The sequence below is a fragment of the Erithacus rubecula genome, assembly GCF_903797595.1.
Source record: "Erithacus rubecula genome assembly, contig: SUPER_Z_unloc_2, whole genome shotgun sequence".
Classification (NCBI taxonomy): Eukaryota; Metazoa; Chordata; class Aves; order Passeriformes; family Muscicapidae; genus Erithacus; species Erithacus rubecula.
This window is the reverse complement of record NW_027635860.1, coordinates 12,627,352-12,648,496: the sequence shown is the minus strand read 5'-3', so window position 1 is coordinate 12,648,496 and position 21,145 is coordinate 12,627,352. Positions and strand designations below refer to the sequence as shown.

Sequence of the window (21,145 nt, the reverse complement as noted above, 5' to 3'; positions counted from 1 at the left end):
TGCTGAACTCAAAGCTGTTCAGCTAGCCTTGGACATTGCTGAGAGAGAGAAATGGCCAAAGCTCTACCGATTTGTGAATGGTAAGCAGTGCTCTGTAGAGTTTGCTGGAAAAGTGGGAAAAGGTTGACTGGCAACATAGAGGAAAACCAGTCTGAAATGCTGATGAGTAGAAAAACATTGCCACCTGGGTAGAGAAGTGACCTGTGAAAGTCCATCATGTAAATGCCCATGCCCCCAAGAGTCAAGCTAATGAAAAACACCAACACAACAAGCAAGTACATTGGGCTTCAAAGACAAAGCTGTCAAAAATAGACTTAGATTGGCAAGACAAAGAAAAGTTTTTCCTGGCTCGATGGGCCCACGATGCCTCAGCCCATCAGGGCAGAGATGCCACCTATAAGTGAGCACAAGACCGAGGGGTGGATCTAACCATGGACAGCATCTCTCAGGTTATTCATGACTGTGACACGTGCGCTGCCATCAAACAGGCCAAGCGGGTGAAGCCCCTCTGGTATGGGGGGCGATGATCCAAATATAAGTACGGAGAGGCCTGGCAGATTGACTATATCACACTGCCTCAGACCCGCCAGGGCAAGCGCTACGTGCTGACCATGGTGGAAGCCACCACCGGATGGTTGGAGACTTACCCTGTGCCCCACGCCACTGCTCGGAACACCATCCTGGGCCTGGAAAAACAAGTCCTCTGGAGGCATGGCACCCTTGAGAGAAGTGACTCAGACAATGGGACCCATTTTAAGAACAGCCTTATAAACGCCTGGGTCAGAGAACAAGGCATTGAATAGATATATCATATCCCTTACCATGCACCAGTTGCTGGGAAAGTTGAACGGTGCAACACCTATTCAAGACTACCCTGAAGGCACTTGGTGGGGGAAACCTTCAAGAATTGGGAAACAAACTTAGCAAAGCCCATCTGGATGGTCAACACCTGAGTATCCATCAATCGAGCGGGTCCTGCCCAAACTGAATCCTTGCACTCAGCAAATGGAAATAAAGTCCCTGTAGTACAAATGAAAGGTATTTAAAAAAAAACCTGTTTAAATTAGTCCCACCTTGGGCAAAAACAAACCCATCTGTGGGATTGTTTTTGTTCAAGGACGTGGTTACACTTGGTGAGTAATGCAAAAAGATGGAGAAACCCATTGTGTAACGCAGGAAAACCTAATCTTAAGTAAGAACTGTGTAAGGTTTCATTATGCAGATGAATAAGGGGTGGCTAATGTCTTGGGTTGCAATACAGGATGTGACCAGAAATGTGTATTCTATCACCATCTGTTGAAGCTGGGTGGGGCAGTGTTCCTTATCTCCATGGGATGTATTCTCTGTTAATGGGCCATCTATAAAACAAAGTGGGGCAGTCATCTTTATCTTTTCCATAACCCATCCTCCCTCCAGGAAGATACCATCTGCTGCTGCGCCATTAAGTCCCACTGTGTGACTGATAAAATTACATCATCCTATTGGGAGATGGTCTTGTCAGGGGGAAGAACCAAGCGCTTCCTACCTAAATAAAAACTGAAATTTAGAACACCAAAGCAGCCTTCTTTCCACTGGATTCCAGAGGAAAACCAGACTTTTCCACATCATCCCTGGACCTTTGGAGGAAATCTGCACCCTTCTACGGGACCACTACTCCAACTGAACCACATCTGCTGCTCCAGAAGGACTGCAGCCACCATTTAATGGGACTACTACCAACACCCTGACTGACAGGGTGTCAGGTTGTACTTTGACTCTGTCAGTGTTTTGGGATTGTTCTTTATAATACTGTATTTCTATTTTAGTTTTCCTAGTAAAGAACTGTTATTCCTATTTCCCGTATCTTTGCCTGAGAGCCCCATAACTTCAAAATTATAATAATTTAGAGGGAAAAGGTTTACACTCTCAATTTCAAACAGAGGTTCCTACTAATCTTAGCAGACACCTGTCTTTTCAAACATAGAAAACAGTCATCGGAGTGGAAAATAGGCAACTTCATGGAGATCCTAATATAAGAGCGACTGGAAAATGAAGAAAACCTTCTGGAAATTCTTAATGACAGGACAGACAGAGGAATACCACTCTGTTGGGTGCCATGCAACGTTTCCTAAGCTCTTAGGTTTCAATGGAAATATTACAGGATATAAGGGCAAATATGGGCACATTTAAGAAACATGCAAGATTTTTAACAGTCTTGAAAAATTTCTTTGATATTAACTGAATTATAGGGGAAATAAGTGTCCAAAAAGTAATTATCCACAATGTACCAGAACACAAGTTTACATCTTGTGCTTGATAAAATTACAGTGGACTTAAATCACAATCACAATGCCATCCATTTCCATAACCAGTCATACAAGTAGATTGTATTGCTCACAGGAAGAAAAATACCATTTTATAGCAAGTATTTTCACTGTATCATTCACAGAAGCAACTAAAATGAAATACAATAATAGAGCACAAAATTGTGCTAACAAGTGCATTTTTCTTCTAATATCATGGCTTTTTTCAACTTGTGTGATAGTGTAAGTCTTGCTACAATGAGTGTCCTTGCCCTTTTAGAACAGGAGGATCACTAAATTTAGTTCTTAATTCTGAATTCAGTTTTGAATTAATCTCTTCCTTATTCTATTCTATAGTATAATGTCCAAAGGTAATTGATTTCTCAGTACAGAAGCATTAAATACTGGTTTAACTTGTTTACAAAACTGGAAACATCTGAAGAGGCAGACCAGATACGGTGAAAGGTCATCTTGCCCTGTCCATTAATATCAGTGATAGAAAAGACTGCCTGCTGGATTTAAAGAAAATGTCTAAAGCAGAGCTGCTTCTATCACTGATTTTTGATGATTAAAGTTTTTAGAATATAAACTTTTGGTTCTATTAAACAAAGCCATTTTTTAGTGTTAATAGCACAACATGATCAGTTAAAATGACTAATAATGCAGAGCAGAGCATATGAAATTGAAAGACACTGCAAGTGCCCAAGAAACCAAGAAATTAAAAAACATAATTATGATATAGATAATTTTTTCCTGCTTTTTTCACTAGAACGAAATAAAATAGCACAATAATACATTATCTGCAGCATTTTTCAAGTCCTAGTGAAAAAGGAAGTATTTCAAAGTCTTCTCAGGCAAGATTTACGTATACTTGCCAAAGGTGAATATCAAAGTTCATCTGAAACAGGTAGCTACTCTACTGCTTTTTCAACAGCCAACACCCATAATGTGATATGCAACAGTAGCTGTAATTTGTTATCTCTACATGCATTTCCATCACTTAAATTTACTTTTGCTCCTACAGCAGATAGACATAGATTAAGATTCGAAAACAGATAAGCATGGACTACTGTTAATGACTTTTCAGTAGATAAAATATTGTATAGGAACTAGATCCTGAAACACTTTATTAATGAAGGCAAAAAAAGGTAGAAGGAATAATCAGGCTATGAAGAAATGAAGAATCCAAGCCAATTTGTAAAATAGCCTGTTTTGTAACTATGATTAAATAATCCTAAAATGAATGAAAATGAAGATGAGGAATAATTTACTAATTGTCTTAGACAACTAAGTAAGATTTGCAGTTAGTTTACAGAAATTACGAAAGAAATTTCATGCGACTAATACACTGCGGAGAATTACAATTAGAGAAATAAAATTCCCAATTCCCTTCCTGTAAATTAACAGAATAGGAAAGAAACGGAACCTCTGCCCTGGCTTTTGTTGCTATTACTTAAAATCCACAATAGTTTTCTCACTCAAAAATAAAACTTGTATGTGGAATAAACTATTTTACACTTTTTTCACCACAAGAAAAAGAAGAAAGTGATGGAATTTTCATGGAATTATGGTGGGGTATCCAAAGTAGGAGATGCTGAAGAAAAAATTGAGATAACAGTGCTGATTAAGGATCAGGATTACATCTCATATTGATAGCAAAAGATGGGGCAGGACTCCCACAGCTTTTGGAAACTGAATGAACTCACACATTGCATGCACATTCACTATGGTAAAATTTCATGGTTGGGGTGAGTCAAGGAAGAGCTGTTACTAAGTCTGAGTACTGAACTCTATCCTCTTTTTTCTATTAAAACCTTATTCTATCTCATGAAGTCACCTGTTTGCTACAAGAATGTCCTTTCTTTGGAAAATCCAGAGCTCTATATTTAGAAACAGCGCCTCTGCTTCTGGTTGCTCTTTGTTGAAACACAGTCACTCATGTATAGGGTTGGCTCCCTATGGATCTGAGTGTTCCTTGTCCTACCAGGATGGAAAGTTCGTTTGTGGGTGTGCTTAATTCAAATACAGGAAGAGAATAAACTATTAGAAAACTATTGCCAAGCTATGGATTTACTGCATCTGGCCATTAATCTGCAAAATACTATTCTTCCATTTCACTATAGGAAGACATGATCATTTTTGCCATTTAAGATTACATTAATTTTAGCATTTGTTGTGGGCACAGGTTATAAAATGACTCAAGTTCAGCTAGTCATCAGTTAACATTTAAAATCTCCCTGCTTAAAGAATCATGAGTAAGAAATTTCTTAGAAGGTGATATAATATAAGGCAACAAACTGGAGTTGCCTGCTTTCATTTAACAGCTTTGTTAATGATCTGAGGGAAAAGTCAAACATGAATTTAATTGAATTTTCATATAATATCAAATTAGGAGCAGCTGCAAGCAACATTAAGGGCAAATAAATAAAAAGAAAGAAGGAAAGGAAAGAAGGAGAAAGAGGGGAGAGAGAGGGAGGATATGTATCTGTTGGAATAATAATATATTCTGAAAAATGAAACCTAAATACAAACATTCAGTAGAAAACAAATACTGCTAGGCAATCATGTAGAAAGAAAAGAAAACCTAATGAGATATAGATTCCAATTAAATATAAATATTGGAATTAAATTGAGCATCAGAAAACAAAAGCTCATTATCTACTAGGTTGTGAGAAACCTGTCTAGGAAAAATAAGAAATTCTGTATTATTAATGCAGTTACTTAATAAACCAAAACAAGTCTGACAGGTGTACAGACCAGTGTCTGCTTCAAAGAGTTGGATTAAGTAACTTAATCCAACTTTTTATTGACTTAAAGTGAACATTACAATTGTCAGATGCCCTGGAATGTACTGGTACACTACCAGGCATATAGTACACAACAAAAAGGTAGTGGTCAAGAGGGAGGGACCCTAAGAATTACCGATGTTCTGGATTTGTGCATTTGCTCATTTTATCACATATGGAAAGGTGAGGTTTTCAACCACTCGCATATTTGGGGAAACAACAAAATTTCAAATGCAATTGACACAAACTGCTAATTTCTGTACATAAAAGGACTACAGGCATTGCCAGCTGGGTACAGGTACACTCCCATGAAATCAGAATGACACCGCTGCTGCTGAGTCTCCTCAGATTTCCATTATAAGCAGCTACAGGGGTTTATTTGTGATTAGTCTGGTTTCACATGTCAAATGTGGCCCCACACTGTGTGTGGCAAAGCTCTCACACAAATTTTGGCTTCCTCAACTGCAGGCTTCTTTAGAGGGAGTACCAATTTTTCCTTTCTCCTAACCCTGGCTGGTGTCAGCAGCACATCAGTGGCACTTCAGAGTCCAGCTCCATGTTCCAACATCTCCTGCAAAGGGCTTAAAACATCAGTAGATAAACTGTGCAGTTCTAAATAATATGTTAACACCATCAGAGAAAAATACTGGCCCACTGTCAAATCTAAAAGATTACTAAGCTCTGTGTAGGTTACTATAAAATATTTCCTAAAAGGGAACTGAAGAACTTCAACTTAATAGCTCCTTGATAGTTAAAAGAAGCAGAAACTGTCTGCTTAAGAAAAAAAAATGTCTTCCGTAAGTTTTACAGTCTTCTAAAGTTCTGTCTGTCTGACTCTCTCTGAAGGTTATAACGCTCCCCTGAGGTTAGAGAGATGCTTATTGACTTACAAAACTCAAAACAACTGGTTCCAATTTACAACAAAAAATCCAGCTGCGTTACAGAAGATTAATAATGTATACAGAAGTTTAGTAAGTCTTTCAAAATTAAAATGTATTAAGAAATAACCAGGATAGATAAATATATTTGTAACCACAATACTAATATTTCATACTCTAGTTCTGCAGTTTTGCTCTGTTTGGGATACTTAGAATTTTCATGAGGAGGGAGTGGGATTTCATGTATCCATGCATGACCCTGCAAGAAGAGTAAGAAACTAGTCCAGATAATCTGGTACAAGAGAGCCTGGTCTGCACAAACAGTGATGGGCTAGAAGGGCGGCTTCCTGCAAGCAATGACAAGTCAGAGAGGTCTATGGTACCAAGCAGAAAGGACAGTCCATTATGTTAGTGGATGGGCTGGAGATGGTTATAACCAACTAACTACTAAAATGCAATATTCAAAGCAGTGTAGTTCAAACCTTTCCTTTTGAGCATATGTAGGCTATTTGATCTTACTGATCTCCAAAATCAAAATTATTCCCAAGCAGAAGTCTTTCAAATCAAGTGGTTTTACTTATAGCATCCTAACTCCTACATAAAGTTTGGGATATTTTGAACTGCAGCTTGGCTGTAGCAATGGGGAACAAAGTGACACGTACCCTTTACGCATCCCAGCCGATCGCTTTATTGCAGGAATCACCCCTTTGATTCCTTAATCTCCACCTGCCAGCACCGACACCAAACCGAGGCCTCACAACACCGAACAGAAGGAGGGCACCCATTGGCTGTCTCAGCCGCCGGGCCGCTCTCCTCGCGTCCTTCCACCCAATCAGCTTCCCGCTCTCACGCTGTCCCCGCGTTCCTCCAGCCAATCACCATCTCAGCCCGGCTGTCACTCATCTGGCCCCGCCCTCAGCTGCTGCTCCCACAGGGCCTTCTGGTGGGCACATGCCTTCACCGCTTTAACACTTGGCCCTTACTCCACTCATCTATTTTTATTTCCCAGAAGCCAGAACACTGGCTAACTGGCTAACACTATTGATGAAATATCTAACAACCAGCATTGCCAGGAGCTTTTTATGTCAGGCTTGAAAGCATTTAAATACTGTAACATTGATTCAACAATTCTCACAGTTCCATGTACCTTGATGATCCCCATTTATCTTCCAAACCAGTTAAATGCCAGTATGGCCTTCCTGGCTGTTTACTGCCTTGCATAAGGATTTTGAAACAGCCTTTGACATAGAGTAAGTCCTTATTTGAGTCAAAACTACAGCGATAAAAAAATTGTTTCATAAAAACATATCCATACACTACAATTCTGCTGAACTGTAGGAGAAAAGAGGCTGAGAACAGCAGAGCAATGGCAAAAAGAGAACAAAACATGCATTTAGCTTTTTGTGGGTTTCATTTTAGTCATCCTCAGCAAGTGTTACTCCTTTCAGTTTAAATTTCATCATAACATTTTTTGTGAGCAGTATCTCTTGGAACTGAATTTACCTTTGAACTGAGCTGAACAGACGTAGGTTTCTCTTTGCTTTATGAGAAAAATGTCCTTTTTTACAGAAAGAGCTGGAAAACAGCCTTCTCTTTATTAATTGAATATGCAGAGCTATATGCCATAAAGTTTTTCAGTTCAATAAACTTTAAAACCAAGTTATTTCATGAACACACACTAAAACCCATCACACATCCTTTTTCACCTGTTTTTCACTACATACACAGCCAGATAACAATACTGAATATGATATATCAGGGGTAAAACTACAACAATGTAAAGGTTGCAGGCACTTCTGAAAAACCTCCTGAGGCAGTGCTAAAAAACACAGTATGGTATATCATCATTAGTACTATCTTGAAAAATAATGGATAAAAATTTTTGTCTGTATGTATGTGTATAAAACTCAGTAAAGTGAAGTAAGTTGTTCTTCCAGAAAACAATTTAGGAATTAAATATTTAATTACTTGAATATGTGGTATTCTGAAAGGAATACCACATAGTGCTTAAGAATTTTTTATTAAATGAAAGTTGTTTCCAGTCTGAGATAGCTGTCGTACATTCCTCTTTGGAATGTCAAGAATTAGCATCAGGAAGCCAATAAAATATTGAAGCAATAAGTAATATCTTTGTGCATTGTACCTTAGACATACACTACATCTTTTTCCTTTTCTAAAACACTGATTAGAATTTTCTCCTGTAAGAAAGAAACCAGGGAAAGTTCTAGACGTCAGAGAAAAGAAACCCAAGAATGAAAGCACGATTTAGCTTCCCTACACAGACACTGACACACCCCTAACTTAATGATGTGTGCTCAGAGACCCACCTAAACCTCACTTCTGAAGCAACTGCTGTAATTTACTGCATTCTCCCACTTCTCCCCCTCATTTTTCTGCTTTTGTGTTCTAATCTAATTCGTTGTTCATCATCTACCAATACCTCCTTTGCCCATTGCACAAATGGAATTCTGCAGCCCGTATTTCTTAGAAATTAATTACATTTCACCCACTGCTCTCCACTGTACCAGGACTATTACAGTAGACAAAATATTATTTCCACTATCCAGAAGAGCTATGTAACTCCATGGGCAGCACAACAGCTTCTACAAACACTAATTGCATATCATTTTTATCTTAGTTTCAATAGCCCATAACTTTCATTTTTTCCTTTTTGCTTTTTAATTAGAGCCTGTTGCTCTCATACAGTGAGTAGATTTATTATTCTAAAAATGTTATTCAAATTATTTTAATGAGTAATACTTGCCTAATATTTATCAACAAGAAAGTGATATTGCAGTAAATAAAAATAAATTCAGTACAATAATGTTACACTTGAAATGCTACTATTTGTTAAACAGAATGAGAGAGTCTAAAAAAATTTGCTTCAATTTCTTTCAGTCTTATTTCCTTCCTTCCTTATTCCTAGCAAAGCTTACTTATGTTTTGGGAGTGAACTTTCTGTATCAGGGATATCACATGAGAAAAAGATATAGTAAATTCAACTCCAGTGGCAAGAAATAATGCAACTTCTGTGACAAGAAAAAAGTCTAAATCTCCTCCTCTGAAATTTCTTATGAATTGTTTACAACCTAAGAATTTGTTCTCATGTAAGCCTTTTCATAATTACCTTTTAATACTTCATGTTTCTCCTCACCATCTATAGAACACTATTTTATAGTTACTAAGTTCTAATAACTTAATTTTGGTTTTACACAAACTACTGTCCCTTTAGAATAAAATAGATACATTTCTAAAACACCAGATAACTATATTCATCATATACAACAACATTTTGTTACATTTTGAACCTTGTGTTATTCTTTTGAATTCTTTTGGATGCTTCCTGGAACCCAAAAAGGAATTGAGCATGGCAGAAAGACCAGGCCACAATCTGAGATTTCAGGAAACAGATTAATTTATATTCTCTTAAACAGGTAAGTGCAGAAATATCAGTTATCAAGTAATACAACCTTACCTATACAATAAGGAGAACAAAAATATTTCCTTCTTAACAAATTTTCCTTTTTGCATATTTTTCCCCTCACTCGCATCATACTCAGTTGTGCAGTAAAATCTGAAAGGCCAGGGACAATGTAAAGGAAAGGTGTGAAATCTCAGAAGAAGAAGCCCTGGACTATCAGAAGGTAAAGGAGTTTTAAAAAGCTTAGGGTTTAGGCTAATTTTCTCACAAAATATTATCCTTGAAATGGCATGTTTCTGCCCCTTTATATTTGTACATAACTTAGGCCCCTTAGCGAGGATTTTCATGCTCCTCCTCGTGAGTCTAAGACCTCAGGTTACATATAAGTTATACATAAACACTCAATATTTCTTAAAAATTCAAGAGTCAGTTGACCAGAATGAAGAATTTGCCTTCTAATAGTAAATATCCAGTCTCTAACTGCTAACTGAGAGGTGAGATGTACAAAACAGAAAGCAAAAATGGAACCCATAAATTTCTAGCTATTATGAAAAGTAATGGATTTTCAGCTTCCCTTGCATTAGCAGTTAGTGAAATCTATCACCATATGTATCTGTATCAATACAGCTTACTGACAATATTGACACTACATTTTTAAAATACCTAAGTCTACAGAATAATTCTGCAGTAACCAGCCAACCAATTAAATTGTTCCTATCTTTAGTTTAACTCTACCTGACATTTTAAATCACCATTCTAGAAAAACTGAAATACTGAAAGCTCAGAGGTCTGAAATAACTGGATATTTTCCCCATTTTATGGAGAACACATAAAAGATGATAATCACATACTCAACAGGGACCACTAGAGAAACTTTCAATCAAATGAAAATATCAGCCTTATTGAAGCTTTTAACAGACACTTCAAAACATTATTATAAAGAACTATGTTTAACTGATCATACTGGATGATCCCTGATGTCATTCAGTTGATATACAAGCTGTGTTATCTTTAGACATAAAATGGAAGCCAAAGAAAATGCCAATTAGGCAAAAATAAAGATGAAACATTGTAACTGCCTTTTCAAAAGAAAATACAAACATGGAAAGGAAAAGGTAATTTCCCATTTATTTATTTAGTATAAAGAAATGTCAATTTGCCTTTTGAAGCTAAGGAACAGCATAATCTAATATCCTATACTAAACTGGTCTCTGGGAACATTAATTATTAATATTAGCCTCAGAATGACCATAGTTGAACAATAACTTTGTTTTCCACTAGTATGAATAGATGCCTTATAATTTAATATTTTAAAAGAAGAGTAGTACGTGGTAGAGATAATTAGTACTGGAAAATCCCCATGGCAAACAAAACCCATCCTAATAGCAGCTGAATAAAGTACCATGCTATTCCTAAAGAGGGAAAAAAGCATCAGTGCTTCCAGTTCTATCATTAATGTAACAATCATTAAGTTAATATAATACTTTGTGTAGTCTGTTTATTTAACTGCATGTCTGTTTAACACAGTAATGTGAAACAGTCACAATTCAAATATGTATTTCCTACACAGTGTAGCCACTAACTCCTCTGGTAACAGGACTACCTTGAGCACTCATAAGGAATATATGAAAGACAGCATGGTCTTATGGCAACAGAATGACGTGGAGATTTACAGTAAACAAAAGAGTATTTAGACCTTTCCTGTATCACATGCTGGCCATCCTAACCCATACATCTGCAACTAATTAAAAGCCTTGTGCAGCTAAGCTCACAGGCAAAGCTCAATCTGTGATGCCTACTTTGCTTTTAATATAGCTTGGGGTGAATTTCAAGTAAAGCACACAAGGGGAAGCAGTACCCACCAGTACAACAAATATACAGAATTCATGAAGAAAAAACTGTATTTCTCTTCCTTTTACATTCTTTTGTTACTAGCCATGTCAAATCCAATATCTTAGGGAAACAAATAACTGATTAGAAGAAAGTTCAATTTTTTATTCAGAAGCAACTCTTCACCATAGTTCACAGGCTTTTCATTACAGTATACTTAGAATTCAATAATCACTCTAATTTATCATAATGAATTTGAAGTATACAATATTCATGGACTTGGATATTCATGTTTCATGATTTTTTTTTCCCTTAATGCTTTCAGATTAGATTCTTAAAAGCTCGCAAAAAAAAAAAAAAGATAATCATGCTGCTCGAATAAGATCTCAGACAACCAGAAGTCCTAACTCAGAACTGATCCAAATTTAATTGTAAATGTACTTCTCTAACAACAAACCACATTTACCAACGTGACAGCAAGGGGAAAAAAAGGACAGGGATATGCCTTGAAAATTGATTCTTAAAAGCTGAAACCTGGTAAATATAATCTATTCCCATATGGCAAACTTAGTGAAATGTAGCAGTGTACACCTGCCTCTCCTGGATGACAGCAGTTATAAGGTCCCATATTAGTTATTTTAGGGTTGGAAACACCTCATTTTAAAGAAACAAAGTAATGTGAAAACTGTAAGAAAAAAATTCCTGGAGCATTTGAAAGCAGTGACACATTTGTCTTTATCAATATTATGGTCTGAAATGTAGGTTTTAACAGCCATGATCAAAGAAGGATCATGGCAGACCAAGTACCTCAACAGCACTGGTGGAGTGCTAGCATTAGTGTAGTGAGAGGTGAGCAGCACCACTGTTCTGGAAGAAGTGCTTCCTTTGTTTGTTTAGCAATATATGGGAGTCCCAGGAGCAGCTCTCCAATCTCAGGTTTTTATGGAAAGAGTTGGCAGACAGATCCTTATTTACCCACAACAGAACTATAAGGAGGATTTTGTAGTCTTGCAAATGGTTCTTCCATTCCACTTATGACCAAGAGAACAAATAAAACGTGCATTAAATTGGCAATTTTTACTATGCTGTAATTGCACAGTATCTTCATAACCTAATAAAGTCAGTGGAATTACTCTTTTGGGTGGAAAAAACCTTACTAGTTAAGAGGCAACAGAGAAGGTTGCATAAGGTATGCTCATATTAAGAAATATAAGCTCATAACATGGTAATGTGCCAATTAAATTCAAAATTTGACTAAAAATTATTTTATAGATACAGCAGAGTAAATTTCAGTGGGTTCTTTTTATTTTGACTAACAGTATATCTTATATAAAGTGGCCTTCAGAAAGTAACAGCTCTTAAGTTTCCATTTGTGTTTTTATCTTTAAACAGAATGGAAGTATTTCTAACATTCACATTTAAAAAAAAAGGTTGGAAAAATCATTTTATATAAAACAGAGATGTAATCTTAAATAAAAGGATCAAAACTATGATTATTCACTGCATTTATGGGGTGTTTAAACTGTGGCACTGACAGTAATTCTCTGAAAAACTTAATCCTTGAGATGGCATCAACAGATATTATCAACATAGTAGTATATATTTTTTTATTCGGTCATAAATATATTTTATATTAAAGACAGCTGTAGAAATGGCATCTCATATCATCATTTCATAAATGTAATTCTGAAGGAATTGTAAAAAGATAATTAATAACAGCAAATTAATCCTTGCATTAAACGTCAGAGAGCTGGGGTGGTTTCCCACCAAAATGTAGTCTTTCTTTGTAAGCCATACATTAGCAGAAAAAAATACAGAAACTGCAGTAAAGGCCTCAGACATTGCAACTGGCCAGAAGGAAACGCAATATTCAGAGAAATGTTCTCAAACAGTCAAAGCTGCTGCAGAACAGAACCAAAGCTGTAATTCCAGAGAGCATAGGGTTGTGTGGGTCTCCTAAGGGCATGCACAGAGAAGTGTTTAGTTACTGTCTTCCACAGGATTTAGGTAAAGCAATTAAGCAGACAGGTTGTTCCTCCTTCTTAGGAAGGAGATCTGTTCCATTCTGGAGTTAAAGTGTCACTGTCCTGCTCCCAGGAGACTCCAATCCCTCCTGAAACACACACACAACTTCTCAGCACCTTTGCTGAACTGAAAAGGATCACTTTTCATCCTTTTTGTGGTAGATGAACTATTGTTCCAGATAGAAACAGAAGGTTCACAGGAAATGAAAGACCTAATTAACTATTTAAAATAGTTCTTAAGTTCACAGTTATGAAAGGCTTTTGACACCTTTTTCCTAAATTCTGTACATTAGCAGTTACCAGACTTGAGAGGAAAAAAGTTCTGATAGCAGAGCAGATCAGCTAAACTAGATTAGTAGCAGTGAAGCAAGTATGTTCCTAGCAAATTATAAATTAAATTATACATATCTAATGAAAACTGCAGAAATCCTGAATTAATATCCACAGAGTCAGGATTTCATAACATGAAAGTAAACCAGAGTTAACAAAACACAGAGTTTTACACAGATTTAACAAAACACTGCTACAAAACCAAGGCAAAAAGAAGCAGCAGCAATATGACTCAAAATGGAAGTACTAGACCAGAGAGCATGGTCACCTTGCCAACCAACACATCTTTAATTCAGAATACAGTAGACTTACAGAAGATAAATTCATTGACTGAAGGAAAATTTGACCTTGAATTCAGGGACCCTGGGCCCTATTTCCTCACAGTCTATTACAGTGCATCTATTGCAAATAGGGCAACCTGATCTTGTAGAAGATGTCCCTGCACATCCAGTAGAGTCCAACAGAAATTGCTAGCTTTCCTCTAGGCCGCCAAGACTGCTTTGAAAACTAAACATAAATTAGGGACAAATGAATTCACCACATGTAAATCAAATACTGTAAGAGAAGGCCACTCAGAAATGCTTATTAAGCCAACTCAAATTATCACATCTCCATCCTTATCTTCTGTTTCTAATTAACAGAAAAATTGAACTATCTAAACAATAGCATATGGTAATAATGAAAGCAAGAAACAATTCTTCAACCTCAAGTTAATTAAATGAGATGAAATTACTACATTCTTCTGTGCATGTTCAAGCACTCTTTTTATTTTTTAAATAACATACTTTCACGCAGCTTTTCATTCCCCTGAAAGTGCAGTCATTTCTGTTCTTTAAAGAGAGAGAGAGCAAAGAACAAGTGATATTTGGATGCTAGAGCAAATGCAAATGTAGGTCAAATAATCATTCAATAATCACTTACAATGCCAATGCAAGCATTTTCACCTACTGAAATAACTAACACATAAAAAATAGAAAACAAACAGCACATTAGTTGTGGCACTGTCCCAGCTTGAAACCAAGTTAAAGTGCAATTCAGACGGTAATTTCTGAAATCCAATACAAATTTGGGTAGAATTTTAAAATATAAAGGCTAAGTGTAGCTACTGCAGTTACAAGTAAAGAGCAGCATGAAAAATAATGTGAGTAAACTCATGAGTAGCCCTAATTTCCCTTAGCAGGTAACCAAACATGCATGGTATTAAATTAGTCCTCTAAACTACTAAAAAAAATATGTGGGATTCTAAAAAATCCTTCAATCAGCACATTGAATACTGTAGAAAGAAAACAGCATGAAGCAAACCAATTTCATTTTACTGCAATCTATGTAATAGAAACTATTTCTAATTATGCATTACTGATCTTTGAGCAATGGTAATCAAAACCTATGGAGCTTTAAATAAATTAAAACTTAGGTTTTTTTAACTACTGCTTAGTCCATCGTCTCTAGGTAGTTTTCTCACCTTCTTCTTATCTGAGAAACACTTTCAGTAGATGAACTTTCTGACAAAAAAAGAACAAGTTTAATGTTCTTTAAGAAAACCTCTTATTTACAGATAGCTAGAGATTCTTCCTGCTATGAATTGAATTGTTCCATTCCCATTTATGCTGTCAGCATTAAACTTACATGACTAATCTGTTCTACCTGACCTAAAAAGGAGGGAGCAAAGGCTCCCAGATTCATTGTACCGACCATGCAGCCACATGTGCTTGGGAAATTCCAGTGGGGTTCTGAGTCAGAACACCAAAGAACTTGTTCATGGAGCACAACACAGCTTGGCTTCCCTGTGTTTCTGGGCATCTGTGGCAGACGGGTTCTAGACTGATTCACCTCCAGCCATTCTCCAGGGTGTCCAGAAATCCTGGAACAATGCTCAAACAGGGAAGAGACCTAGCAAAATTCTTGTATGATAATCCTACTAAACTGCAGTGTAGCCATTGGTCAAACACATTTTAAAACTTCATGAGCTACTTTCCTAGAGTCAGCATTTATTATCAACCTGTGTTAGTACCTAAAAGAAAAACCAAGCAACACAAGTTCCTTCAAGTACTGCAAAAACCATCAAACTTGGTTAGTTGTTGCCTGATTCTCAAATTTTCATTACATTTACCTCTCAAATTTAGAATTAACTCATAAATAAAGTAAGCACATGCTATGGCTAACCACATAAAACAAAAAAGAATGTTGTATACCGAAGAAAATAAGACTGGTAAACTAACACTGGAAATGCATATTTTGATTCATTAAACTGTGTGTTTCATAAAAATAAGCAATTTTCCTGAACACATGGTTTGCTTGTTTGGCTACACCTAAAACTCTTTTTTTTTTTTTTAATTCAGAATTCCTAAAAACCTGTGATAACCTTCTGTAATGATCTGTGATAATAAACAAATTTCAGTAATATTTTAGAAGTTAAAAAGTAAAAAAGGGGAAAGAAGTTCTTCTCTCCTTGTACTACAGTACATGTTATCCAGGCTGTGTGCATTGGCAAATGTATGGCACTAACAAAAAAGGTTAGATTTCAGCTCTTTTTCCTGACTTGGGAACTACATGACACATTCACATTCAGATTACCAACTGAAAACAAAGAAACAATGAAATCTTCATATGATAGGACAATGCTCCACACATGTCTCTGAAATGCATTCTCCAGATCACTATTAGCTTTATAAACAGATTTTAGGGATAGAAGTTCCTCTTCATCAACCAGCGGAGCCAATTTCCAGAGATACAGTGAATCCACACTGTCATCTATGGCTATTAGAACAGTTCTATTCCACATATCTGCACAAGAATACCCTTTTTCCAGTGTAAAAAAAATTTATAAAACTATTTATATTTTAGGCACACTATCATTTTATGAATAATAATATTTATGAATAATGCTGGGTTTTTTCAGTAATTGCAATTACAAACTTCAGCTATCCAGCTACTATTTTTATCTTTGATTTAATATTCTAAGAACACAAGAGCTTAAATAGGCACTTCAAACTTAACACTGATCTGAGTGTTACAGGAGTTATTAAGCAATTATGAGCATTTAGGAGGCTAGTGTAAATCACTAATGCTGTTACTTGCTCTGATTTTTATGCCATTATATCCTTGACAAACAGAACCAGGCTGAAACACATTCTGTCATGACAGAATGCTTACAATCCTTTTTTTTTCTCTCAGTGTTTCTTACATGTCATGATCTTGCAGAGTTGTTTGAGTTAACTTGATGTGCAGGATTGCACAATTCACTGTTGATAAAAATCTAAGAGAAATGCAGAAATGCCACTTAGGTCTCCGATAACAGCATTCACCAGAAAGGTGTTAAATCCCAAATGAACTGATTATGTAAGTGAGGTGTCACACAGCTCATCTACAGATGTTCCACAAAGTGGAAGACATCAACATCAGAAATGAAAGCATTCTCCATAATTTTTCTGTGAAATGTATCATCATTATGTCTACACCTTGTATTTCAGCCACAGCATTAAGCAGCCTAGATATTGTGCTATTCTGAGAGACAAACAACAGGTGGAAACTAATTCCATCCCCTTTGATACAAATGGAGTATAAACAGCAATTGCAGAGTCAAACTGCAGAAGAAACAAGAAAAAGGAATTGCAGGAATAGAAATAAGAAACTCCAACAGCATAAAGCTAAAAATTCATATTTCAGAGAAAGCAGTCCAGGCAATTAATATTTTAATATACAGAACTTCAGCTCTTCTCTATTATCTGAAAAACCAGTGGATTTTTCTGAAGCATACTTCAAACATACCTCAACTTCTGTTGGCCCAGCAGGTATTTGTAAATTTCAGACATAACATAAGCCTCACAGGCTGTTTCTTGCTATGATTAATTTTGACTGTATGAATCAGGCTCCTTACAATGCATATTATTGGGGTGAAAAAGAATTTTAAACTTCTATTAATAGCACCAAACCATAGACATCAAATAATGTAGCACTTACTTTTTACCCAAATTAGTTTTTTTAACTAGACAAGCAATAATGACCAGCTTTCAGAAAAAGTGCATTTTTTTAAAATCAGAGGGGTTCATTCCTATGATAATAAACACCACACACCTTTTAACACCTTGCATTTCCACTGAGCAATGGTATAATTGTGAGAAAAAAAGAATCTTCCTTACCTATGTATACAATTTTTAGATTCAAGATATGCCATACCAGAGGCAGCATCTAATGAAAATTTCACCAACTGTTTGGTTTTCAGCTCATCCTTCTTCTTTCTTAGGAATGACAGGAAATCACCTCCTAGAAAATCAGACAGATTGACAGTGAGTCAGACTGATAGGATACTCACATTTATCTCTCATAAGGGGAATAAGACCAAACAAAATGCAGGTTATTAGCTGTTCTCCTCATCCCATCAGTTTGAGGCTAGTACAAGAAAAAGGAAGGAACTAAGCTTTCAAAAATATATTTTCCCTTTAAATATTAGGTACTTAAAAGTGAAAATTGCACAGCCTGCCTTTGATACACCTAGTCTTCACCAGTGTACGTTAAATACAGACTTACTTAAAAAATGTTGACAAAAACAACTGATAATCTGTGATACGTATTCTTCTCTAACCACAGAATTATTAATTGTGAATAAACACGTTAAGCCCTATTAGCTACATGAAAGTAATTACTTTTCAACTTTCAATTTTGTAGTTATGTTTCTCAAATTTTACACTGATGTGCTGGAGGAGTGACAGAGTGTTTTCTTCTTAGGCAATGTTGGCTGGACATTTGACCAGGGCAGTGGAAGGTGAACAGTTATTACAGTGCCTTCAGAGTCTTCTGCCTTGGAGGAGCAAATCCACTGTTCTCCCATCTGAGAAATGAGAGGGGTCAGGGTGGAGAACTTCCAAAAACCAAACTGTGTTAGCAAAAAAATATTCTGAAAAGCTGATTTAGGACAAGGGTGAGCTGGAAGAATATTCTGCAAACACTGTGAAGCCATGTTCTGATTGATATAAATGTATTAAAGATTTTTGTAATATATATACATTTTATATAATATCTTATTTGGTAGTAGCCAGTCATTACTCCAGTATTTGCTTCATTTCATTTCAGACAGAACTGACTATTAGCATTCTTTCTTGCAATCTGTTACACAATTTTATGTATTTCCTTTTCTTAGCAATATGAAATGAAGGTATTATATTAAAAGTTTCATATGTGATTTTTTTAGGAGGCTATCTATATATATATTGCATAGCGTAAGAAATCAAGTAAGATGGGAGAGAAAGACGTGGCTAGATTGCCTTGACTCTAAAGCCAATTTGAAATACTCTATACTGACTTTTAAATTCCAGTGAAAATGGACAGATGACTACTGCAAACTGGACTGGGTAATAATCACCTTTTCTTCAATCTGACAGATTACTGACATAGTCTGGTAACTGGTACAAAGTAGGTATTGCCAGTGGGAAGTAAGATAAACACTCCAATTAATTATGGATCATTTCTTGTGCATGTAAACTGAATTATTCTAGTAACAGCAGACAGCTAAAAATAACTTTTAAGCAATTCAGTTCTCCAACACACACAAGAAGCTGATGGAAATTTTGTTATTTATGTGCTGAGACCTCACTGCTCTCTACGCAGGAATAATCTTTTAATGAGAAAGTATCACTACATGCCTTTGTGAATGTGAGGTATTCCCTTCTTGACAAACTGTCGCATTACTTGAATGAGAGCAGTAAATCAAGGTAGCTTATAAAAATACATTTAAGACCTTAAAAGATATTTAAAATCTTTAAAAAAACTCTACTAGCAATCAACCAATATTTCAATACTGAAGATTAAGAATTGCTGACAACCTTCTGTAGAAAGAACTTAAAAGACACACAAGCTCAGTTTGATATCTTGGGAAAACAAAATAAATTAAAAAAAACAAACAAAAAAGGAAAGAACACAAACATGCAAGAAACCCACAGAAACAAATCCCCCCAAAATCTTGCAAAAATTCTCTATTTAAAAAAACTTGCTATAACAACATCAGTGTAAACTATAATCCTCACAATTAGTATTCTTTGTATAGGTAAGTTAAAGCTTTCCACAGTCAACAGTGAAACTATCTGTTCTCACATAACAAGATATTAAAGGCAACAAGGAAACCTATGATAAACTTTAAATAAAAGAAAACCCAACCATATCCATTAAAATTTTTAAAAATAATATGTTATAAATTAGTTTCCAGTATGCTCAGCCAATCAGATTAATATCCCAATTTTCAACAGTTTGTTTCTGAATGATATTAAAAGCTGGTCAGTTACTTACATTAGAATATGTCAGACTCACAAAGCACATGCCTGTTACTTGCCAATGCAATTTACTACCATCAGGAAGTGACTTGTTAATTTTCAGTGTGACATGCACTGTACAAAATTCTATGGTTTCCAGCAAAAACCGCACTGTATGTCAAGCTATATACAGTACACTTAATGCCCATCAACCAAAAGAGAGTTTTAATTACATTAATGTGTCTCAGAGTTTTCAGAGCTGTCCTGTTTCCTTGTATCTGTCCTTGCATAGAAATGGCAAAAACATTGTCTTGGTTTTGGTTCAACCAAGCTGAAACATCAATTTCGTGTAGTGGATTTGGTTTGCCAATTTTGAAATTTCTGGACCAATGCACCAATTTATGTCGTGGGTTGGTCAAATTGGCAGTGCACCCACTAGAATTATTTACTCATTTCCTGCTGTGAGATAGGAGGAAGGCAAAACAGGCTCAAACTTTAAAGGAAAACTTTCTTATAATAAACTACAAGAAAAAGTAATAAGCATCAGAATAAAACTTTCATAACACTTCTCCTCCCCCCCCAACTTCTTTTCTTTCACACCAGCCACATACAGAAACAAATCAGTTTACCATCTCTAAAAACAGTCTTTTACCAATTTACTTGGGAGAGGAGTTTCTCTCTTCAATCTATGGAGATTTCTCCACAAGAAAAGTTTTCTTGTGGCCTCGATGTCACAATGAATCAGCCACTCAGGAGAATGGAAATCTGATCACTATGTAAAAATTCCTTCCTCGACTATCAGTCTTCCCACAATCGTGGGTCCATATAAATTTACAGGCCACACTTTAAGGATTATAACAGTTCAAACAAAAGCTGTTTTGTCTTTAAAAACTGACGTCCTCCTTTTTCTCTTTCCTAGGGGACAGTAGGGATCTTCATCTCCCCTCTTTATTCAAACCTATGGGATCACAGCCATTTCAACATCTGCTAACTTTAGCACAAATGCCTCTGCTCATATTAACAATAAGAACATTCATCCACCTCATAATGCCTTTCTGAGTTATAGGGAAACGAGAGTCTCTCCTCCATAGCTTAAAATAAACAGAAATTTCAGTCCAAGAGCGAGGCATCGCCATTGATTTCTTCCATCTGGGACCTGACTCTTCCTTTTGTCTGACCGTGTGTATCTTCATCTTGGTCCTTTTGTTTCACTCAGGAGGGAGAACAAAGTGTCTGCAAATCTCATTCTGGGCAGTGAAAGAGTTCATACCTTGCCTGGCAGTGTTGCAGCTGTTGGGGTGGAGAATTTCAGGCCGCGCTGGGGGTCGGGCTAAGATAGCAGGGCCCAGCAA

General features: G+C 36.2%; 1 protein-coding gene across 3 annotated transcripts in view; it reads right to left on the bottom strand.

Annotated features, from left to right (window-relative positions):
• The window catches only part of FER (FER tyrosine kinase), a 157,891-nt gene that overhangs the window by 21,781 nt on the left and 114,965 nt on the right, over positions 1-21,145 (bottom strand). For all 3 annotated transcript variants that reach the window (XM_079331053.1, XM_079331054.1, XM_079331055.1), the window contains exon 17: positions 17,691-17,814. In XM_079331053.1, the coding sequence (XP_079187179.1) occupies positions 17,691-17,814 (124 nt within the window). The remainder of the gene's footprint in view (positions 1-17,690; positions 17,815-21,145) is intronic.